At 45.8% G+C, this 19,201-nt stretch overlaps 2 protein-coding genes across 2 annotated transcripts in view; one reads left to right on the plus strand and one right to left on the minus strand.

The window, feature by feature from the left end:
* Slc16a6 (solute carrier family 16 member 6) overlaps positions 1-7,182 on the minus strand; it is a 35,559-nt gene extending 28,377 nt beyond the window's left edge. The window contains exon 1 of the mRNA XM_028761232.1: positions 7,178-7,182. The gene's annotated coding sequence lies outside the window, so the exon portion shown is untranslated. The remainder of the gene's footprint in view (positions 1-7,177) is intronic.
* Arsg (arylsulfatase G) overlaps positions 7,043-19,201 on the plus strand; it is an 86,747-nt gene continuing 74,588 nt past the window's right edge. Inside the window, exons 1-2 of the mRNA XM_028761239.1 lie at positions 7,043-7,167; positions 8,638-9,541. Coding sequence (XP_028617072.1) covers positions 9,324-9,541 — 218 coding nt within the window. The 5' untranslated portion in view covers positions 7,043-7,167; positions 8,638-9,323. The remainder of the gene's footprint in view (positions 7,168-8,637; positions 9,542-19,201) is intronic.

The following is a 19,201-nucleotide window of genomic DNA, read 5'->3' on the forward strand; positions in this document are numbered from 1 at the left end:
CAATTTTCCAAATTCTGCATAATGAGTTACATCCATTTGCCAAACGTGATTGGGCATAAGGCCTCTTGGATTAACTCCTAAATGAGGGACTAGAGATAATATAAGACAGTTACGGCATTGTTTTATAATCATTCTAGCCTGCTCCTTAGTGATCTCATGTCGGAGTCTTAAGGTGTGACTAGAGAGATGAAATTTATTATGATCACATTTAGCCAATGCAACAGGAACCAAAATTAAGGCTTCTCCTGTTAAAGCTCTGTCAATGCGGTCATTGCCTGAAGCTAAAGGTCCAGGAAGATCAGAAAGAGCTCCTATATAACCAATATAAAAGGAATTTTTTTCTCTAGATAAAGGCCACTGATCAACCCATATTGGAACATTATTAAGCCATTGAATTTTATCAGCATGGGATGCAGGCAAGATAGTGGCCATTACGGAAAATACCCCAAGCCTCTAGTGTTAGAATGAGTCTTAGACTTTTCAAATGTCTTAATGCCTGTCCTTCTTTTCCTACCCCTTGACCAGGCAAAAATCCTTGTCTTAGCATTTGTTTAGTCACTACTTCATTAGGGCTGCACATCATAAGACCCATCTGTGACAAGAGTTCTCTTTCCCAGAGGGTAACAGGCAAATGTGGCATGACATAAGGATGAATTTGTCCTAAATTGCCCTCTTCATCTCTCCAAGTTAGAAGTTTAGAACTCTGTTTTGGGTTATTGGCATAACCAATCCCCTGAAGGTGAGTGAGAGTATCAGATAAAGGCCAAGTTGAAGGCCAATCTTGTCCTCTAATAATTGTTGCATCAGCCCCAGAATCTATTAATCCTTCAAAACTTTTTCTTTCAATTATTAGTTTGAGGTTAGGCCTCTTATTAGTACTAGATTGAACCCAGTACATATCAGAGAAACCAAAGCCATCTTGTTCTCTCTTAACAAATTTAGAAGGTAGTGGATGCAAGGGAACTAAAACAAGTTGAGAAATTCTTTTGTTAGCAGGTACAGTTATAATGCCATGGGATAAGCAGCCATAATTTTAATTTCTCCTGCATAATCATTATCTATAACTCCTGGCCCATAAGCTGCGGGTTGTGAGTTCTTTGGAGTCTGAGGCTGACTCCTCCTCCCAAAGGAACAAGCAAGGCGATAAAAAATGTCCTGTGATCACTCCTGTGATCACTGTTTCTAAGGGCTTATCAGGATGACCAAAATATCTGAGCCTACCTCCCTGTCCTAGCCCAAGGTCATATTCATGCCTGAAGCTTACTTCTTTGTTCTAGCCTAAGATTTAGATTCCTGCATGAAATTACTTCCTTGTTTAAGCCTAAAATTAGACTCTTGCCTGAACTTACTTCCTTGTCGTGGCCCAGTGTCAGATTCCTGCCTAAGGGTCTTAAAAAAATTCTACTAGCCTCTTTTAGCATCCTAGCCTCAAATTCCTGAAACGGTTCATGAGGGCCTTGTTTAATACCAGGTAAATTCCCACTGAGATCCCCTTTAGTCAATAATTGATTCCAAGCACGGTGGTCAGCCATTGCATAGATCTCACTTTCTAATGGCCCATTTAGTTCTGAAGTCATTGGCAGATTAATCCATTAATGACGTTGGTATCCCCTTAAACCAGTCACTGAAAGCTCATTGTGGGCCTGGAAAGATGGCTCAACAGTTAAGATCATTATTTTCCGCACAAGACCTGAGTTTGGTTTCCTACATTCACACTGTGGCTCACACCCATCTGTAACTCCAGTTCCAGGGAACCTGATGCTCTCTTTTGACCTCTGCAGGCTCCTGTACTCACATGGTCTACATACATACACCCAGGCAGACCCACCCACATACATAAAATAAATAGATCTGAAAGCAGAGGCTGGAGAGATGGCTCAGCAGTTAAGAGCACCAGCAGAGATTCTGGGTTCAGTTCCCAGCTCCTATACAGTGACTCACAGCTGCCTGTAACTCCTGTTTCAGGGGATCTGATGTCCAGTTTTGACCTCCACAGGGACAAGGTACACATGTGACAAACAGACATTCATGTAGGCAAAACATTCATACAATAAGAATAAATATATAAGATTTAACAAAGAGAAAGAGCAGCAGCAATTAACCTCTACCATAGGAGACTTTGAGTGAAGATAGTTTTTATTCCAAAACGTAACACATGGTTTCTGGGATTTACTTAAAAGATACTCTAGGATGGGTCATCGGATAAGAGTGCTGCTTTCTGCTCTTCCAGAGGACCTGAGTTTGGTTCACAACACCCAAGTCAAAAGGCTCACGGCTTCCTGTAACTCCAGCTCTAGAGGATTCAATGCCTTCTTCCAGCATCTGAGAATACTCACATCTATATGCCATACACACATACAGAAATACACAGACACAACTAAAAAACAAACAAACAGAAACAATCCTGTATGTTTTGAGAGGGGAGGGGCAAAAAGAGATGTGGAGGGGAGACATCTTGATCAGACTGGCTATGAATTGATACTTGTTGGGTTAAATATTGATACATCCTGGATAAATAGGTGTTAAGCTTCTCAAGGTTGGTATGTTTTGCCACATCCACAATGAAATATTTAGCAAATAATAAGCAAATACGGCTTATAAAAACATCTTTAAAATTAACCTCACTGTTCTGGAGGTGGGGTTCAGGTATGTGACCCCAAGCTCTTTCCCCTTGGTGGTTTGCTTTCTCCAGTTCAGGAGAGAGGTTTAAAGAGAAGATGGGATGCAGAGGAACAGTTACTCCCTCAGGTCTTTTGTATTTCAAGAGCCAGATATAATTTCCGAAGGGCTCCTGGGCTTTTAGATGCATGGCGTGAAGCCACTTTGGCGCTCCCAGATTGGCTTCTGCCACATGGTTTCCGTCTGTGACAGTCTCCACAGGTGGTCTTAGCCTAAACCTGGATAGGATGTCCTTTCCCTCCTGGTGATGACTTTCCTGGCAACAATGACTCCGGGAAAGGAAAAACAGGATCTGACTTGAGCTGCATAATGCATAAATAAATAAATTCATAAGTAAAGGCCTTAGTGAATTAAGTGGAATTACTTTCCCAACCTCGGTGAAGATATCCTTTTTTTGTTTTTTTTTCAGGACAGTGTCTCTTTGTGTAGCCCTGGCTGTCCCGGAACTCTCTCTGTAGATCAGGCTGGCCTCAGACTCAGAGATCTGCCTGCCTCTGCCTCCCAAGTACTGGGATCAAAGGCGTGCGCCACCACTGTGTGACTTCAGTGAAGACATTTTATTAAAGATGTATGAGTTACTTTTCTCCCTTGCCGTGACAAAATACCAGGTGAAAGGAACCAAAGAAGGGGAGGATTTGTTTGGCCTGCTAGAAGGTATAATCAATCTTTTGAGAGTGACAGGACATTGCTATCTGTGTAGTTCAAGCTGGAGAACCACAAAACTGAGTTAGTACCTCCCATTCCCACCAAGGAGAGAAGCAAAATTTAAGGAGTCACCATACTTAGGCTCTGTGAGTGCAGGGTGTCCCCTGATGGTGGGCTGCCTCTGTTTCCTACACTCTAGGTGCCTCTACCTCCCTCAGCCTGCACTCTCCTCACCCGGACATTCTGGAATGTCTCGGCTTCTTCCCTTACTGACATCTCACAGATGCATTTTTGTATTCTCAGTGTAGCAGCCCCAGGGATTCTGCTACCGTCTCCTCTCACCATCTCGCCATCTGCCCTCTCACCAGCTCTCCTCTGCCTTCTCGTCTTCCTCGCCCTGACTTCACTATTCATTAGGGTTCTCAGAAGAGGGAACCTCAGTGGAGAAAATGCCTCCATCAGATTGGCCTGTAGACAAGTCCATGAGGGCATTTTCTTGATTAATGATTGATACGTGAGGGCCTGGCCAGTGGACAATGCTGTCTCTCGGCAGGCAGTCCTGGATGGTATAAGAAAGCAGGCTGAGCAAGCCATGGAGAGCAAGCCTGCAAGCCATCTCCCTCCGTGGCCTCTGCTTCAGTTCCTTCCTCTAGGTGCCTGCCCTTACTTCCCTTGGTAGCAGACTGAGCTATAAGATGAAATAAACCCTTTCTTCCCTACATTGATTTTGCTCATGGCCTTTATCCCGGCAATAGGAAGCAAGCTTGTCTTCACAGTTACCTCTTTGTGGCTTGCCACTTGCTCTAGATCTCTGCCTTGCCTGACCACTCTGCCTGTGGCAACCTTGGTTTATTACATACCCTTGTCTCCTAAGACTCTTCAACTGCCTTTTGGGTGGGTGTACCCTGAACCCCTTTTTGACTGTGCACCCCACACATCTGACACCTTTCTGCTTTGGTTTCTCCACAGTTCCCCTGTTTTACTTTCTCCATGTTCCCCTCCCCTAGAGCAAACCAAAATGGTGCACGGGGAGGGATTTTTGTCTGTTTCATTCATGGCTGTGTGCACACTACCTAGATTAAAGTGCTAGCACACATGTGATGCGTCAGTGATCCAGTGCCTGGGAGAACCACCCTTGACCTCATGTGGACAGCTGGTGCCCAAGGCCCCTCCTGGTAAGTCCCCATGTGACTCCTGGCCCCTTGCCAGTGTATAGGCCATGCCCTGAGTTGGCTGTCGAAACAAGCAACAGGACTCTGCAATCAGACACTGACTTCTTTCTCCTTTGTCTTTGTTGGCCTCAGTTCATCCGAAAGCTTCGTTTCTGGAAAACCAACAGAGCCCCGAGCCAGAAAAGTCTATCCAACCTCCTTGTTGTTTCAGCTGTTTTCAAGGTTCTCTAGGAGGATGCTTGGCCACAGGGAGGGCTGTGGGAAGCCAGGGTCAGGTGATGGAGTGGACGTCCAGCCCGAGGTCACTCAGACACTGTTCAGCACATCTGCAGATTGCCTTAGAGCGTGCATGCCTCTCAGCCGAGAGCCTGTTTATGGGTCCTTTCTCTGTCTTCAACCCATAGGCAAGCCTGGAAAGTAAAGGGAAGCTAACCTTTAACACTCATAGCAGCCTTACCTTATAGCCAGGCTCAGGGGCTGGGGGAGGGGTGGAGGGTAAGTGATGGAATAGCATCTGCTTAGCACGTGTGAGGGGTCTGTGTTCAACCTCCAGAATCCCAACCAACCAACCAACCAAGTCGGGGGTAGAGAGATCATGAGTTGTTGGGGAAGTTGACTGGCAGCTGAGCTTTGCTCTAGTGCCTGGGAAAGTAGAGCTGATGATGCCTGCTCAGGAGGAGCAGGTGGCCTTCGTTTTGTGACGTGTAGAGATAAGTGGCCCAGTACCTTCCACTGAAGTGGAAGGAAGCGTGAATGCTCAGCTTGTCAAAGACTCCTCCTTTGCTGGCACTGTTGGGAGGAGAGCTCCGTGCCTGTGCCTGCCCTTTTCCCTTTTTCTGTGGGCACATTTATGTGACGTGTGTCTGTTTGTGGCTGCACATGTGTGTCAAGAACAGAGGTTAACCTCAGATGTCTTTCCTCAGGACACTTCCCACCTTGTTTTATGAGACAAGGTCTTTCACTGACCTGGAACTTGATCATTTGGTTAGGCTGGCTGACCAGAAAGCCTCATGGGTCTGTGTGCCGGGAGGAGCAGCCCTCGGCGCCACACTGGTCTTTTTGTGGGTTCTGGATTTGAACTCATGTCCTCACGCTTTCATAGCAAGTACTTTACCAACAGAGCTATCTCAATCACTTCGGTGGTTTCTCTAGCCCCTCCTTCCTGAAAGAGATTCATTCATTAAAACTGAGTTGAGAAAATGACATCAGATCATTTCCCAGGGGGAGTACACGAGGTTCATTTTCTTTAGGACAAAGAAGCGCAGAATCTCAGTATGAATCTTTACTGAACCCTGTGGTTCAAGTCTATCCCTTGACTGACTAGTTTGTCTCTTCCTTTTGGCTAAAGAAAGTAAGTAAATTAGCAGAAAGGGCTTAAATATCCCCTTGGAGGTATGGATGTGAAGAATTCTGCAGTAGTCTGCTGGCTAAGTGACCTCATTTCTATTTTATGAAAATTCAAAGTGTGTCGTTAATGCCTCCTTTCGAAAATCCTCAAAAGAATGCCTTGCCATGGAACACTCCGAAAGAAAACGAATCTAGTTTGATTTCCACTTTAATTTTAGCTTCCTTCTTAAATGAATTCCCCCCCCCTCCTTGGAATTCTTGTAAGGTCAGGTCATCCAGAGATGGATTTATTGACCAGAAATGAGGCCATACTAATGCCCTAAGCCAAACAGCTTTAAGAAGAAAAGTCTTTCGTGGCTGTTGCTCATGGGTAAAAGCCAGTAAAAGGATGCTGGGAATTAACCAGCAGGTGAACAAGTATTTATTGAGCACCCTCCTTATGCAAGAGTCTTCCAGAAAGGGAGACGTCTTTGGGATCTCAAGATCAGTGAATACCACTTGAATAATCAAGTGTGAAGTAAGTCCTTTTGGGAAGTGGACTTACTTACGGGTGGAAGGGTTTGCGTTTCCAAACAGTTGCCACCGGATGGGACTTCTGTTCATTTTGAACGAGGATGTCTCTGTCCATTCATTTGCTTTTTATCGAGATCTGCTAGAACTCCCACCCGCTGAAGCTAACAGTGGGGTTAGCTGGTCATAATGTCTGGCTACAGGGATTGGCTCAAAGGGTAAAGGAGCTTGCTGCCAAGCCTAGCAGCCTGAGTTTGATCCCTGTGACCCACTGGATGGAAGGAGAGACCTGACTCCTGCCAAGTATCCTCTGGCCTCCACGTGTGAGCGCCATGGTCTGTGTGAACGAAAACAGGAACATAGGCTCAGAAATATGTTTCCATTTTTTCTTTTTGAGATGGGGATCTCACGTTGTAGTCCTGGCTGGCCTGGAATTTGCTATGGAGACCAGCTTGGCCCCAAAGACATTAGAGGTCCACCTGCATCTGTCTCCCAGGTGCCTGGATTCAAGGAAACTGCTATGTCTGGCTCACAAAGAGACATAATTCAAAAAATAATTTTTTTTTAAGGAAATAGCATGTGAAAGAGCTCCAGCCTGTAGCAATTTTGTACATTACAGATTTGTTCTTTGATTATCTTCCATGGGTGGAAGGCTGTTATTTGCTCTTGGATTTCAACACTGCGTCACCTTGCAGGTTTAGAGCCTTTAAGTAAACAAGGAGTGACTTGACTGTATTCTCGGCTCTGTTTGCCGCCTCCAGCTGGACACCTAACCTCATGTCTCAGAACTTAGTCTGACATACTTCGCCTTCAGGTTTGTCCACCGGAACTGAGTCATCTCCAGTTAGGCCCCACAGTTTCCTTTTGCTTCTAGGCCTGGAGTGATATTTTTATTCCCCAACATCTGACTATTCCAAGAGTGAACCGAGGACAAAGGGTGTCGTTCTCACCTGGGAGCTTGCTCAGGTGCATATCTCAAAGCCAGGTGTGACACCCACACCTGCAGTCCCAGAGCGAGAGAAGCAGAAGGAGGAGGAGGATCAGGAATTCAAGGTCGTCCTGTGCTGTATATTGAGTTTGGGCCACACGAGATCCTGTCTTGAAAAATCAGTCCAACGAACAGAAAATGGTCCCAGCCTTCCCATTGAATTTGCTGCTTTGTTTGTTTTTTACGAGTGGGTCTCTGGCTGGTCTTCAACTGGCTATGTAGTAGAGGATGATCTTGGCCTTAAACTTCAGATCTCCCCCCCCCCCCCGTGCCCCCCCCCTACCTGCAGAGTGGTGGGATGCTGAATACACTTCACCATGTACAGTTTATGGAATGCTGAGACTGAACCCAGGGCTTTGTGAGTGTGCCAGCTAAGCAAACACTCTACAGTGAGCTCTGTCCCCAGCTCTGAATTTGCTAATTCATATGCGCGATCAGGTATGAGAATCACTGACTAAATGGTGTTTTGACAGCAATGCCTTGTGCATCTTGTGCATGCTAAATTACAATGAGCTACACCTTCCAGTTCTAGATTGTCTTACTAAAAATGTCATGATTAGAATGTACAGAGACATGTTTCTATTTATTTTTTGGGACTTTGGGGGCAGCATTTAATTATGAAAATTATAAACACACAGAAAAATGGAAAGCATTCTACAGAGATGGCTTAGGTCCTCCATCTAGGTCTATTATAAACTTGGTTTTCACAAGTCTCTCTCTCTCTCTTTTTTTAATCCAAATTAATTTCTCTGGGGGAGGCTGTTTTTTTGCTTTGAGATAGCATCTTATGTGTCCCGGCTGGTCTCACAGTAGCTGGGTATTACTTTAAACTTCTGGTCCTCCTGCCTCTATGTCACAAGTGCTAGGACGACAGCCAAACACTAACCACCTGGTTTATGAGGTGTTGGGGATCGAACCTAGGGCTTTGTGTAAGCTAGGCAAACGCTCTATGAATAGGGCCTCAGCTTCCTAGACTAACTCATGCCAAGAATTTCTTATGGAGATGTTTAGGTCACAACATGGCCATTCTAAACAATTGTGTCTTGATCATGGGACTTAAAAACAAAAAAACTCCTTCTTTTAAAATTCTCAATGAGTTTGACCATTTGTGGCAGTAGGGGAGGGGAGGTACTCAGGGAGGGGTTAGCAGACTGTGAGCTAGCTGGCCCAGGATACTGGGGCTCGGTTATCCTCATTTATAGCGTGTGTGAATTGCAAAGGAGTCATCTCTAATGTGACTGCCAACTCTGTTACTATAGGTCCATTGCAAATATTATTGCCATCCCTGTTTTCCAGGGGGAAGAAACTGTTGAGCCAGTTAAACACTCGAAGAAGAAGGAAAACATCTGTTGGCATGGAAAAGTGATTATTTTCCCAAGCTACCGAGTAAAACACAGCAGCCCTGGCTGTTTCAACTCAGGTTTCTTGTCAGATTTTGTTCTTTCAGGAAACCTTACAGAAACCTCCACCGTCTGGAACTCAGAAACTCATTTGGGAGCTGACTGTGGCTTCTAGAACATCCAGGTGTTCTGCAGATGTGAGAATGTATCCCGCAGTCACCAGATGAAGTCCTAAACAGATGCAAGGCTTGTGTTGTGGCCTTAGCCTCCCTGAGTGCAAAGGGTCACTTCTTTGCTAAGTGGCCAAGAGTGGTTATTGACACTGATGTCTGACTGCTGCACCCGGCCAGTCATCTTATAAAGCTGTGATGAGAAGACATCTCGAGAGGATCAACCCAACTTAGGGGTGACACATTCCTGACTCTCTTGGATTAGGATTCCATATGGGGACCTTGCTTCTGTAGTCCCTGTCATCCCCATAGACCTTACTAACACCAGTGGGTTTTTTTTGACAACCAGACTCCTTGTTGACTTCCTGCACTGAAGGTGAACAAAGAGAAAACTCTCCAAAACTCTCCGAGAGATTCCTAGTGGTGGTCGGTTATCACTTAACTGAGACAACGGGAGTCTTTGTGTCCTACCATGGGCTGGCTCTTTCTAAAGGTTTTGTTGGTTGGCATGTCTTTTTCTGGATTTCTCTACCCTCTTGTGGATTTCTCTACCAGTGGGAAAACAAGAGCTCTCAAACCAAACATCGTGATCATTTTGGCTGATGACATGGGATGGGGTGATCTGGGAGCAAACTGGGCAGAGACAAAGGACACCACCAATCTTGACAAGATGGCTTCCGAAGGAATGCGGTGAGTCTTGAGAATGCTGAGCAAAGCTCTTTGTCATTCCAGTTTTTGTTGGGAGTGCAGACAGTGTAAGTACTGTCTTTTTTTTTTTTTTTTTAAAAAGATTCATTTGCTTTACTTTGTAAGTGTGTTTTGCCTGTGAGCATGTACATGCACATCTGTTGGACCCCCCAGGAACTGGGATCATAGGTAGTTATAAGCCAACAAATAGGTGCTGGGAATTGAACCCAGGTCCCCTTTAAGGGCAACAAGCACTCTTATCTGATGAGCCATCTCTCCAATCCTGATAAAGCACTTTAATAAGCAATCGATGAGTCTATGTCACCTTCATTACTTTATTGATTTGTTGTATTTGAAGTTGGCATAGCATCATACAGACATCTATTCATGTATATACTTACTGGCCCACCATCCATCCGTGTGTCTTCTGTTCATTTATCTGCCCATCGGCATTCATCCTCCAATCAATCATCCATCCACGAATTCATCCATTCATTTACCCATCATCCAATTGTCATCTGCCCATCTGCCAATCCATCTATCCGCCCACTCACCCATCCAGCCATTCACTTGGTAAGATGTTAGGCGTTGAGGATTTAGAGACAGACAAGACAAAATTCTCTGCCCCCAAGTTACTCACTTTCCAAAAGGGGAGATATTTTAAGAGGAAAGTAGACAGTCAAGTTATACACGTGCTCACAATGGGGTGGGGGGGGTTGGAGTCAAGAGGTAAAGGATGCTAAAGGGCGTGGATGGCCTGTGATGAGCTAACTGAGAGCCAGTGAGCACACACGTTTATTTGTGAATAGACGAAACTAGCTTTTAAGGCGTGTACGTCTAAGGGATGACAAAAGGAAGCGAGTGCGTTCTGACAGGTGTAGTGTTTAGAGGGCAGCCATTGCCAAGTCTCATTCAAATTCCAGCTCTTTTGCTCACTTAGATGGAGAACAAGTGTCAGAGCTTGCAGACTCCTTTGAGTCCCCCAGACCTTTTTGAGTCAGTGTTGGTCCAGTTGGATGCAGGGGCATGGCTGGCCAGCATGGATTCTGTCTGTGTTTTGTAAAATGCCTACATTTGACTCAGTGGGAATGGCTCACGTTAGCTGTGAGGGACAGCCTGGGGAACATCTCAGAGTTTCTGCCTCATACATTCCAGAACTTGGATCTTTCCCCCATGAGATAAAGACCCTTGCATCTGACTTCACCTTCTCCAGCCATCATACTTATTATCCCAGCCAAGGTGAGCTTTCTGGATTATTCTGCTTCCAATCACTCAGAGGCATTTAAAACCCAAACCCCATAAAACAACTCACAAACTGTTTTTTCTCCTCTGCCTCTCCATCTTGCGGCTGGCTTCAGCTGTTACCTGCCTAGGCCAGCCTCCCTTTACTGACCTGTGTGGTGGGAACTTCCTGTGCTCACTGTCCTCCTGTTTCGAGTTGTTGCTCAGCACTTAAGTCTCAGTTCCCCATGTGTCCGGTGTGCTCTGACCTTGAAGAGCATGGTGGGTCTTTCCACAGCTGACCACATGGGTTGTGTTAAATGACAGCCCCCTCCCAAATTCACATCCATCATGTGTTACAGTTCTCAGGGGGAAAGGTTTCCCAGATAGAAGTGTTGCAGCTCCGAAGGGAAAGGTATCCTGGCAACCGGGAGTCAAAGAGTACCACAAAGTCACACTGCACAACAAACCTCACACAAGATTTATTGGGAAAGACACAGGAGAGTGAATGCCTCTGCTTAGGTAAGAAGGAGCAAGGCACTGAACTGGAGGCAGGCCTTAGGTAGGGTTTCTTGGAAGTGGAGTTTTGCAGGGTGGGAATTGGTGGGATTTCAAATTCTGAGTTTGGGATGAGCCAGGGATTAGCTGGATTTCGAGCTCTGGGATTGGTGGGTTCCCAAGTTCAGCGACTGGTGGGGTTTCAAACCTGGAAATGAGTTCCAACCTTTTACCCTACACCCAGAACCCCTGAGTCTTCATAAATGCAGCTAGTGAAGGATCTTGATGATTTGAACACAGTGGGTTTAGAGGTGGAAGCGATGCAGTGACAAGCGTCGTTGTAAGAGTCATGGGAGGAAAGGAGATTACTCTTGGAGGTCAGAAGATTATGGAAGTTTCTGTACCTCACCCTCAATTTTGCTGTAACTGTGAAGGAGCTCTAAAGAGATAACTCTTTTACAGTTAAAAAAAAAAATTAAAAAAATAAAAGAGCCACTGACTCCTCTTCCTGAGGTCCTGAGTTCAATTCCCAGCAACCACATGATGGCTCACAATCATCTTTAATGGGATCTGATGCCCTCTTACGGTGTGTCTGAAGACAGCTACAGTGCACTCATATACATGAAGTAAATAAATAAGTATTTCAAAAATTGGTAAAAAAAATGAATCATGGGGGATCAGGGGACACTGTGAGAGCAGGGCACAGTGGGGGAGCAGGGGACACTGTGAGGGAGCAGGGTGCAGTGGTACAGGCCCGTGAGTCTAGCATGCAGGAGTCTTAGACACGAGGAAGGTCAAGAGTTAAGGCTAGCCTGGGCTACATAGGCTCTCATTACCACCTCCAAACCTCAAACCCAATGAAAAAAGGAGGATACAGAAGCAGTAATATAAGGACAGAAAGAGATCAGAGGGATACGTCTACCAAGCATGACTGCTCTCAGCCACAGGAAGTTTGGAGAGAGACAGAGAGAATAGATTCTCCCTTGGCTTCCAGAAGAAACCAACTCTGCTGAGACCTTCATTTAAAATCTCTGGCTTCCTGCACTGCTGCTTCAAGCTATGCAGTTGTAATTTGTTGCATCAGCAACAGAAAATGCACACACACACACACACACACACACACACACACACACACACACACACGCACAGGTCCTTCCTAGCTCTGGGCTTCAGAGAGAAAAGTAAGTTGTCTTTTCCTCACTCCTGGCACAAGCACAAGGCTTCCTGTATAAGGAGCAATTACTATCTGTTCATCAGTAGACGGACTTTAGAGCCAGGCATCACGGGGTTCACCTGTTCTCTCAGCTCTCTAGAAGCTGAGTCAGGAAGACGGCAAGCTTAAGACCATCTTATCTCAAAAACTATAGGGTATGTGGGAGCTAGCTGCAATCGTTTTTAGTAAGTCACCTTTTTGTTACTGTTTGTTTTTGTTTCAAGACAGGATTTCTCTGTGTAAAATCCCTGGCTGTCCTGTAGTCCATATTCTGTAGTCCAGGCTGGCCTTGAACACACAGAGTTCTGTCTGCCTCGACCTCCCAAGTAATGAGATTAAAGACACGCACCACCGTGCTTCTCGTCCATCTTGAGTTTTATATGTTGAATTCCCCACCACCCTGGGGAGACAGTTTCTCCAGACAGATCTCCCCACATACCTGACTTCTAAACTTTTAAAAGCTTCTACTTGGGCCGTCCAGTGGGTTCTCCAAGAGACATCTGGATCATTATTTAAGCTGAGACCTGGGAGGAGGCTTAGTCACCTCTTTTTCAAGCTGCTCCACTGATACCCTACTCTGGGCAGAAGGGGGCCAGGTGCAAGCCCCCTCTGGTGGGGACTCCTTTATTCTGCTCATCTGAGGCTGTGCCGATGGTCAGGTGGGTGGCGCTCCGCCATGACATCGACGGCTTTCCTTTCTGTGTGTTGAAAGGCAGGCTTCCACCTAAGCCCTGATTAATGCGGTCTGCAGGGCTCATTCCTTAAATGTTGTCTAACTTTTTAATTCTTTTATTTCTTGATTTAAAAAAAAATACACGAGGCGGGCGCTTACACTAAGGCAGTGTTTCTCAGCCTGTGGATCTCAACCCCCCCTACAGGGGTCGCATATCCGGTATTTTGCATATCCGCTGTTTACATGGCGATTCATAACAGCGGCAAAATTACAGTTACGAAGTAACAACGAAAGAGTCTTCTGGTTGGGGGCGTCACCGCAGAGTGGGGAACTGTATTAAACGTCGAAGCATTGGGAAGGTTGAGAACCGCTGCACTAAGGAAAGCATGTGGAGATCAGAGGATGACTGGCCCTCTCCATCCACCGTATTTATGCTAGGATCTAGCTCACGTGGTCAGGTTTGTCAGCAAGCACTTACCAAGCCCTCTGACTGGGACTGGCTTTTTGTTGTTGTTTGTTTGTTTTGAGACAAGGTCTTTCCCTGCTTTGGAACTCACCAAACAGGCTTCCCTCGATAACCAGGGATCCGCTCGCTTCCTCTAAGTGGTCACCTTCACACCTGGCATTTTGCTTTTAAAATGCTGCAGATGCTGAAGATTGACCATAGGTCCTCCGGCTTGCAAGGCACACATCTCACCCACTGGGCCGTTGCCACAGCCCACCCACAGGTGTTTTATGGGAAGGAAAGAGAACGACCTCTTTCTGTGACCAAGAGAGAGGTGGCTTGTAGCCAGCCCAGCCCACAGGTCGCCCTTCCTGCTCGCCAGGCTGACTCTGGTGAAGCTGAAAGCCTGTTCTGCGCATGCTTACTCAGATGCATCGATTAGCGCGCTCACTTTGCACCTCGCTCTTACTCTCTTGCCCCCAGTTTAGTTCTGGGTCAAGTCAATGCCGTTAGCGGGGTTTGGGAGGTAGCTTAGCCAGGCGTCAGAGATCAATAGCCACTACTCAAAGACCAGAGGCTCCCAGGGACTTGAGAAGTGTTTCTAAAAAGGGTCTCAGTGAGTAATGAATTGAGCTGTCAACTCAGCCAAAGACCTGGGTAAAAGTCTGTTCTCAGAATTGACCGCATTTCCTGTCACCTCAACGATGATCTCCCTCCATTGCCCCCTCCCTCCTCCTCCTCTCCCTCTCCTTCCTCCCATTCTCCTGACATGAAGCCGTGGGAGCTGAGTGTGTGTGTGTGTGTGTGTGTTTATGTGTTTGTAGTGACCTAAAGGAGCCTGTCAGCCAGGCTGAACTCTTGCTGTCTGGTACACGCCATGACTAAGAACACCAGGGGGACATTCTGGATGAGCCTGGTGGTAGGAAGAGAAAGCCTCCCACCCCCCAACCGTGTAACCCCTCCACAGGCGGACACACATGCAGAGATGGAAGGCCCCTCACTGGGAGAAATCCTCATTTTCCTCTGATCTTCCCCATCGACTTCAAGACGTTTGCTGCAGTAGCTTCCGTTCTGTCTCCCTGTGAGCTCTCAGCGTTGTTGGACAGGCAGCTTTCCATCTTTGCTCTTGAGTAAATAGGTCAAACGGGCATAAAAGTCACGTCACGAGCACACGTCAACCAGGACAAGAGGAAGATAAGAAGAAGTAAGGCATGCAAGCTTTTCCCTTTGGCTCTGTTTAATAGATGGGGCCACGGAGAGACAGTGACCTAGATGGTAATGAATCTCTGACGGAAAAAGAGGAAAAAAGGAACTGAAATATTAACCAAGGGGGCCTTGATATCGGTCTGCTTAACCAAGCGCGAGATCAAAGACTCCCATTCAAATGTCCTGAGTTTCTCTGGAAGAATGGGGAGTGCACTCATTCGACAAATCTCCAAGAGTGATGAGACCAGTTCTCACCTTATAGATTTAGATTTCTAATGGTCAATAAAGATAAGAAAAACCTTTTGAAATGAGGGATGGTGTGTACCCAGAGCAGAAACTGCTGCCCATCCCCCCTCACTGGGGTGCTTTCAGGATGAGCCGGATGTAACTGACTTGACAGTTTAGAGAATAGAGCTAACACACCCTTACGTGTTGGTCCCAAGAGAAAGGAGGAAGGATCTGTGCTGGGCTTCTCGCCTCTTGCTCGGTAACCTTAGAGGGACACTGGGGCTCTAGGAAGACAAAGGCACTTTGGTAAAACGAACTAGGGAGGCGGAAGTCTGTCACAGCTACTTTCTGGTTGTGATGAAACACCTAACAGAAACTGCATGGAAAAGATGAGTTTACCTCAGTTCACAGTCTGAGGGCATAGTCCACTGTGTCAGGGAGTCTAAGGCCGCCGGCCACGGGCAGGAAGGAGAAAGAGAGAGAGAGAGAGAGAAAGAGAGAGAGAGAGAGAGAGAAAGAGAGAGAGAGAGAGAGAGAGAGAGAGAGAGAGAGAGAGAGAGAGAGAGAGAGAGAGAGAGAGAGAGAGAGAGAGAGAGAGAGAGAGAAGTGCACTTGCTCAGCTCCGTTCTTTTTATTTGGTCTGGAACCCAGCCTATGGAATGGCGCCCCCTGCCCACATTTAAGATGGCTCTTCTCACCATCAGTTAACCTAATTTTAAAAATCCCTCACAGACAAGCCAAGGGTTCTGTTCTCACGGTGATGCTAAATCCTGCTAAGGTGAGAGTCAAGATGAATTGTCATAGGCCCCAATGTTGAGATCTTAAAGGCGAGTCTTAGCCACACAAAAGAGGGAAAAGGTACTTTGGGATCAGCAAATGGATAGAATATTCTAGAATACTTGGAATGGCTCAAAATGTTAGCAAGGAGGGCATAGGAACATGTTGTGGGGTCCTTCCAGGACAGTGCCATCCAGGGTGCTGCTGAGGGAGAACCATGTGAGGTCCAGGAGGCACTGAGCTATCCCAGCATGCCTTGTGATTGTGCATGCACGTATACGCTCACAGTGGGAATGCGGAAAAAGATTTGCCCAGGACTGGACTCATCTCCAGGAATCTTATTTAGAAACAACAAACAAACAAAACTAGACAGTGAATTCATTCATGAATGGGGCAGAGGAAGAACGGTGAACTACAAGTCACCACCTTTACCTACTTTTTACCTGTAGTGGACAGGAGGCCTGTGCATCGTTCATCCGGGTTGGTTGATGTAACAGCGTCTGTAGGAAAGACTTGGTCACCTCCCCATTTAAGAGAAGGTGATTCAGAGGCCGAATCCAACCTTCAGTCTCTTTAAGTCATCTCTGTGGTTAGTACCTCCCAACCCTGTCCCCTTGACACACAAAAGCCACGACGGATCATCTTAAGAACCTATTTCCTCCCCTCCCCTCTCAGCCTTTAAATTATGAATGGAACAAAGGTAGTTTTTATTCTGGTCACATAGCAATTTAGACAGTTGCCACCAAGAGCCCGTCGTGTCATCTCTTTTAAATTCTTTGTAAGTGAAGGCTGGGCACGCTTGCGGTCTGCAATGTGGTGTCTCTCTGTGGCACTTTCCAGCAGTCTCTTTCCCTATTTCTAATACACATAATTTATGCAACGGCAAGTTGCTTGGCTACTGCCTAGCTGTGTCTTAATTTGTACTGATTTTCTTGTTAGCAGCCTGTTGTAATGTCTGGCCTCCTGTTTCCAGCTTTGCCTTACAATGTATTTGCAGACTTTAATGAGGACCCCTGTTGGTGAACTGGCCTGAGCCTGCCCAGATAGACTTGGGGAAGAATAGCCACAGCAAAAAAAGGCTTCCCAAATAACAAGACAGGGTTAATGTTTATTCATTAGTCCCCAGCAAATGGTCACGGTGGCCTTGGAGGGATGATGGGAAGGTAGCACGTGGGCCATGTCTTTTAAAGCTGTGTGTTTTAGGGAAGTGAAGAGATAGGTACCGTCCAGGCTTTCCAGAGACCTCACCGAACCGCTTGAGTTTTCTCTTTTGAATTTGTTTCTCATGTACCAGATATTGTTGGAGGAGCCTCACTCCACCAAGGTGGTGTCTCTGGGGCCAGAGTTGCCGTTTGAATTCCCTTCTGTCTAGAATCCACAGTCTGTAAAGGAGCTCACGGCTATATCCTGCTTGGCACACACGTGTGCTGTGGTGGTTTACAAGACGGTGACATTAACATGTCTCAGAGACATCATGCTCGGGACAGAAGTTACAGACCGGCAAGCTGGAATAACAATTAATCAAGGTATTTCCTTCCCGGCCACTTTATCATCTCTGACTGATATAATAAATACGTACAGTGTGTGTCTTAGACCACATTTCCCTCTGCGATGGAGCCTGAAAACACACGTAACTTCTTTGAAGGAGTGCTTCCTGGTGCACACACTGTTTTCTGTTCTCCCCCAGCAGAGCTGTCCACCTTCTCAGTGAGCCACCAGCAACTTGAGGGCAGGGGTGCTCCAGGTTCCCATTCTCCACACTGCAGTTCCCAGGTCTCCACAACGGTGGCACAACCCAGCTCAGCCAGCACATGAACAAAAGGAATAACAGGCTCGGCTCAAGGACTTTGCCCAGGAGAGGGGCTGTCTTAGCTGGCCCGTTCTCTCTCGAGTGCCTCCATGAGACAGGAAATGTGGCTTTTCTCCTTCCAAGGCTCCGTGCCTCCATGAGACAGGAAATGTGGCTTTTCTCCTTCCAAGGCTCCACACATGCTTCTGTGTTGAGACTCACATGGAGAAAGGAGTTATTCCCGTTCTGATTCAGAAAATGCCAGGCTTAGCTTTGTTGTGTTTTATTGCGTGACAAGATATCATTCTGCAATCCAAACTAGCCTGGAACTCACTGTGTAGCTCAGGCTGGACTTGAACTTAAGGCACTCCTCTTGTTTCAGTGCTCCAACAGCATGAGTCACTACATGGTGACTGCCTGTTTGAGTCATGGGCTCAGCAAGATCAGCGGAGGTCATGCTGCCTGATTGGTTCAGGGGAGGTCCTGAGGCCACAGTGTGTCTACGAGTGTGTGTGTATGTGCATATGTGTGTGGGGGGGGGCAGGCACCAGCAGATCCAGGAGTCACATGGAGGGTAGGTGTGCTGGATGCAGTAAAACACCACTCAGGATTCTAATGGCATTGGTACAAATGTTGACTGATGAGTGAGTGTTCCAGCTCCCAGAGTCAAAGCCGAGGCTAGCCCTCTGTGCTTCAAGCGAAAACTGTGAAAATGGTAGGTTTGTGTGGATAGCTGGGAAACTGAAAGGTCGGGGAAAGGGATGAGCCAAGTCATTCTTTCAATCTTCCTTCCTTTTAAAAATGTCTACTTTAGTTTTTCAAGTTTTCATATTGTATGTATTGTATGCTGAACATATTTCCCCTCATAGCCCTGTTTTTCTACCCTGGTCCTGTTCGTTCCCCTAAACAAACTCTTTCTCTTTTTAATATCTAGGAACCATAACTGAGAAAACAAACAAACATGATGCTTGTCTTTCTTTGATTGGCTGAATTTGCTTAATATGGTTATTTCCAGTTGTGTCCATTTTCCGGCAAATATAACTTTGTTGTTCTCCTTTCTGACTGAAGAAAAAAAAATACATTGTGTATGTACATGTATGTATGTATATATGTATGTGTGTATGTATATATGTATGTGTATATATGTATGTATGTGTGTATGTATATATGTATGTATGTGTGTATGTATATATGTATAGGTATATACATATATGTATGTATATATGTGTATGTATGCATGTATATGTATGTATGTGTATATATGTATGTGTGTATGTATATATGTATGTATATATATGTATATATGTATATATAGGTATATACATATATGTATATATGTGTATGTATCCATGTATATGCATGTATATATGTATGTATATGTATATATGCATATGTGTGTACATATATATGTATATATTATGTATGTATGTATATATGTATGTATGTGTATATGTGTGGGTCTTCCTTACCTGTGACTGTCTTATTGGATACCTAGGTCAAATCTACATTTGGGTTATTGTAAAAACTCTATAGCATGCTTTACAAGTTTGCCTATCATCCTTGCAGCAGCAGGAGGCCATGCTAATCTTCTCTATATTGCTTTAATTTAGTAT

The sequence above is a fragment of the Grammomys surdaster genome, unplaced genomic scaffold (assembly GCF_004785775.1).
Source record: "Grammomys surdaster isolate TR1022 unplaced genomic scaffold, NIH_TR_1.0 126906, whole genome shotgun sequence".
Lineage (NCBI taxonomy): Eukaryota > Metazoa > Chordata > Mammalia > Rodentia > Muridae > Grammomys > Grammomys surdaster.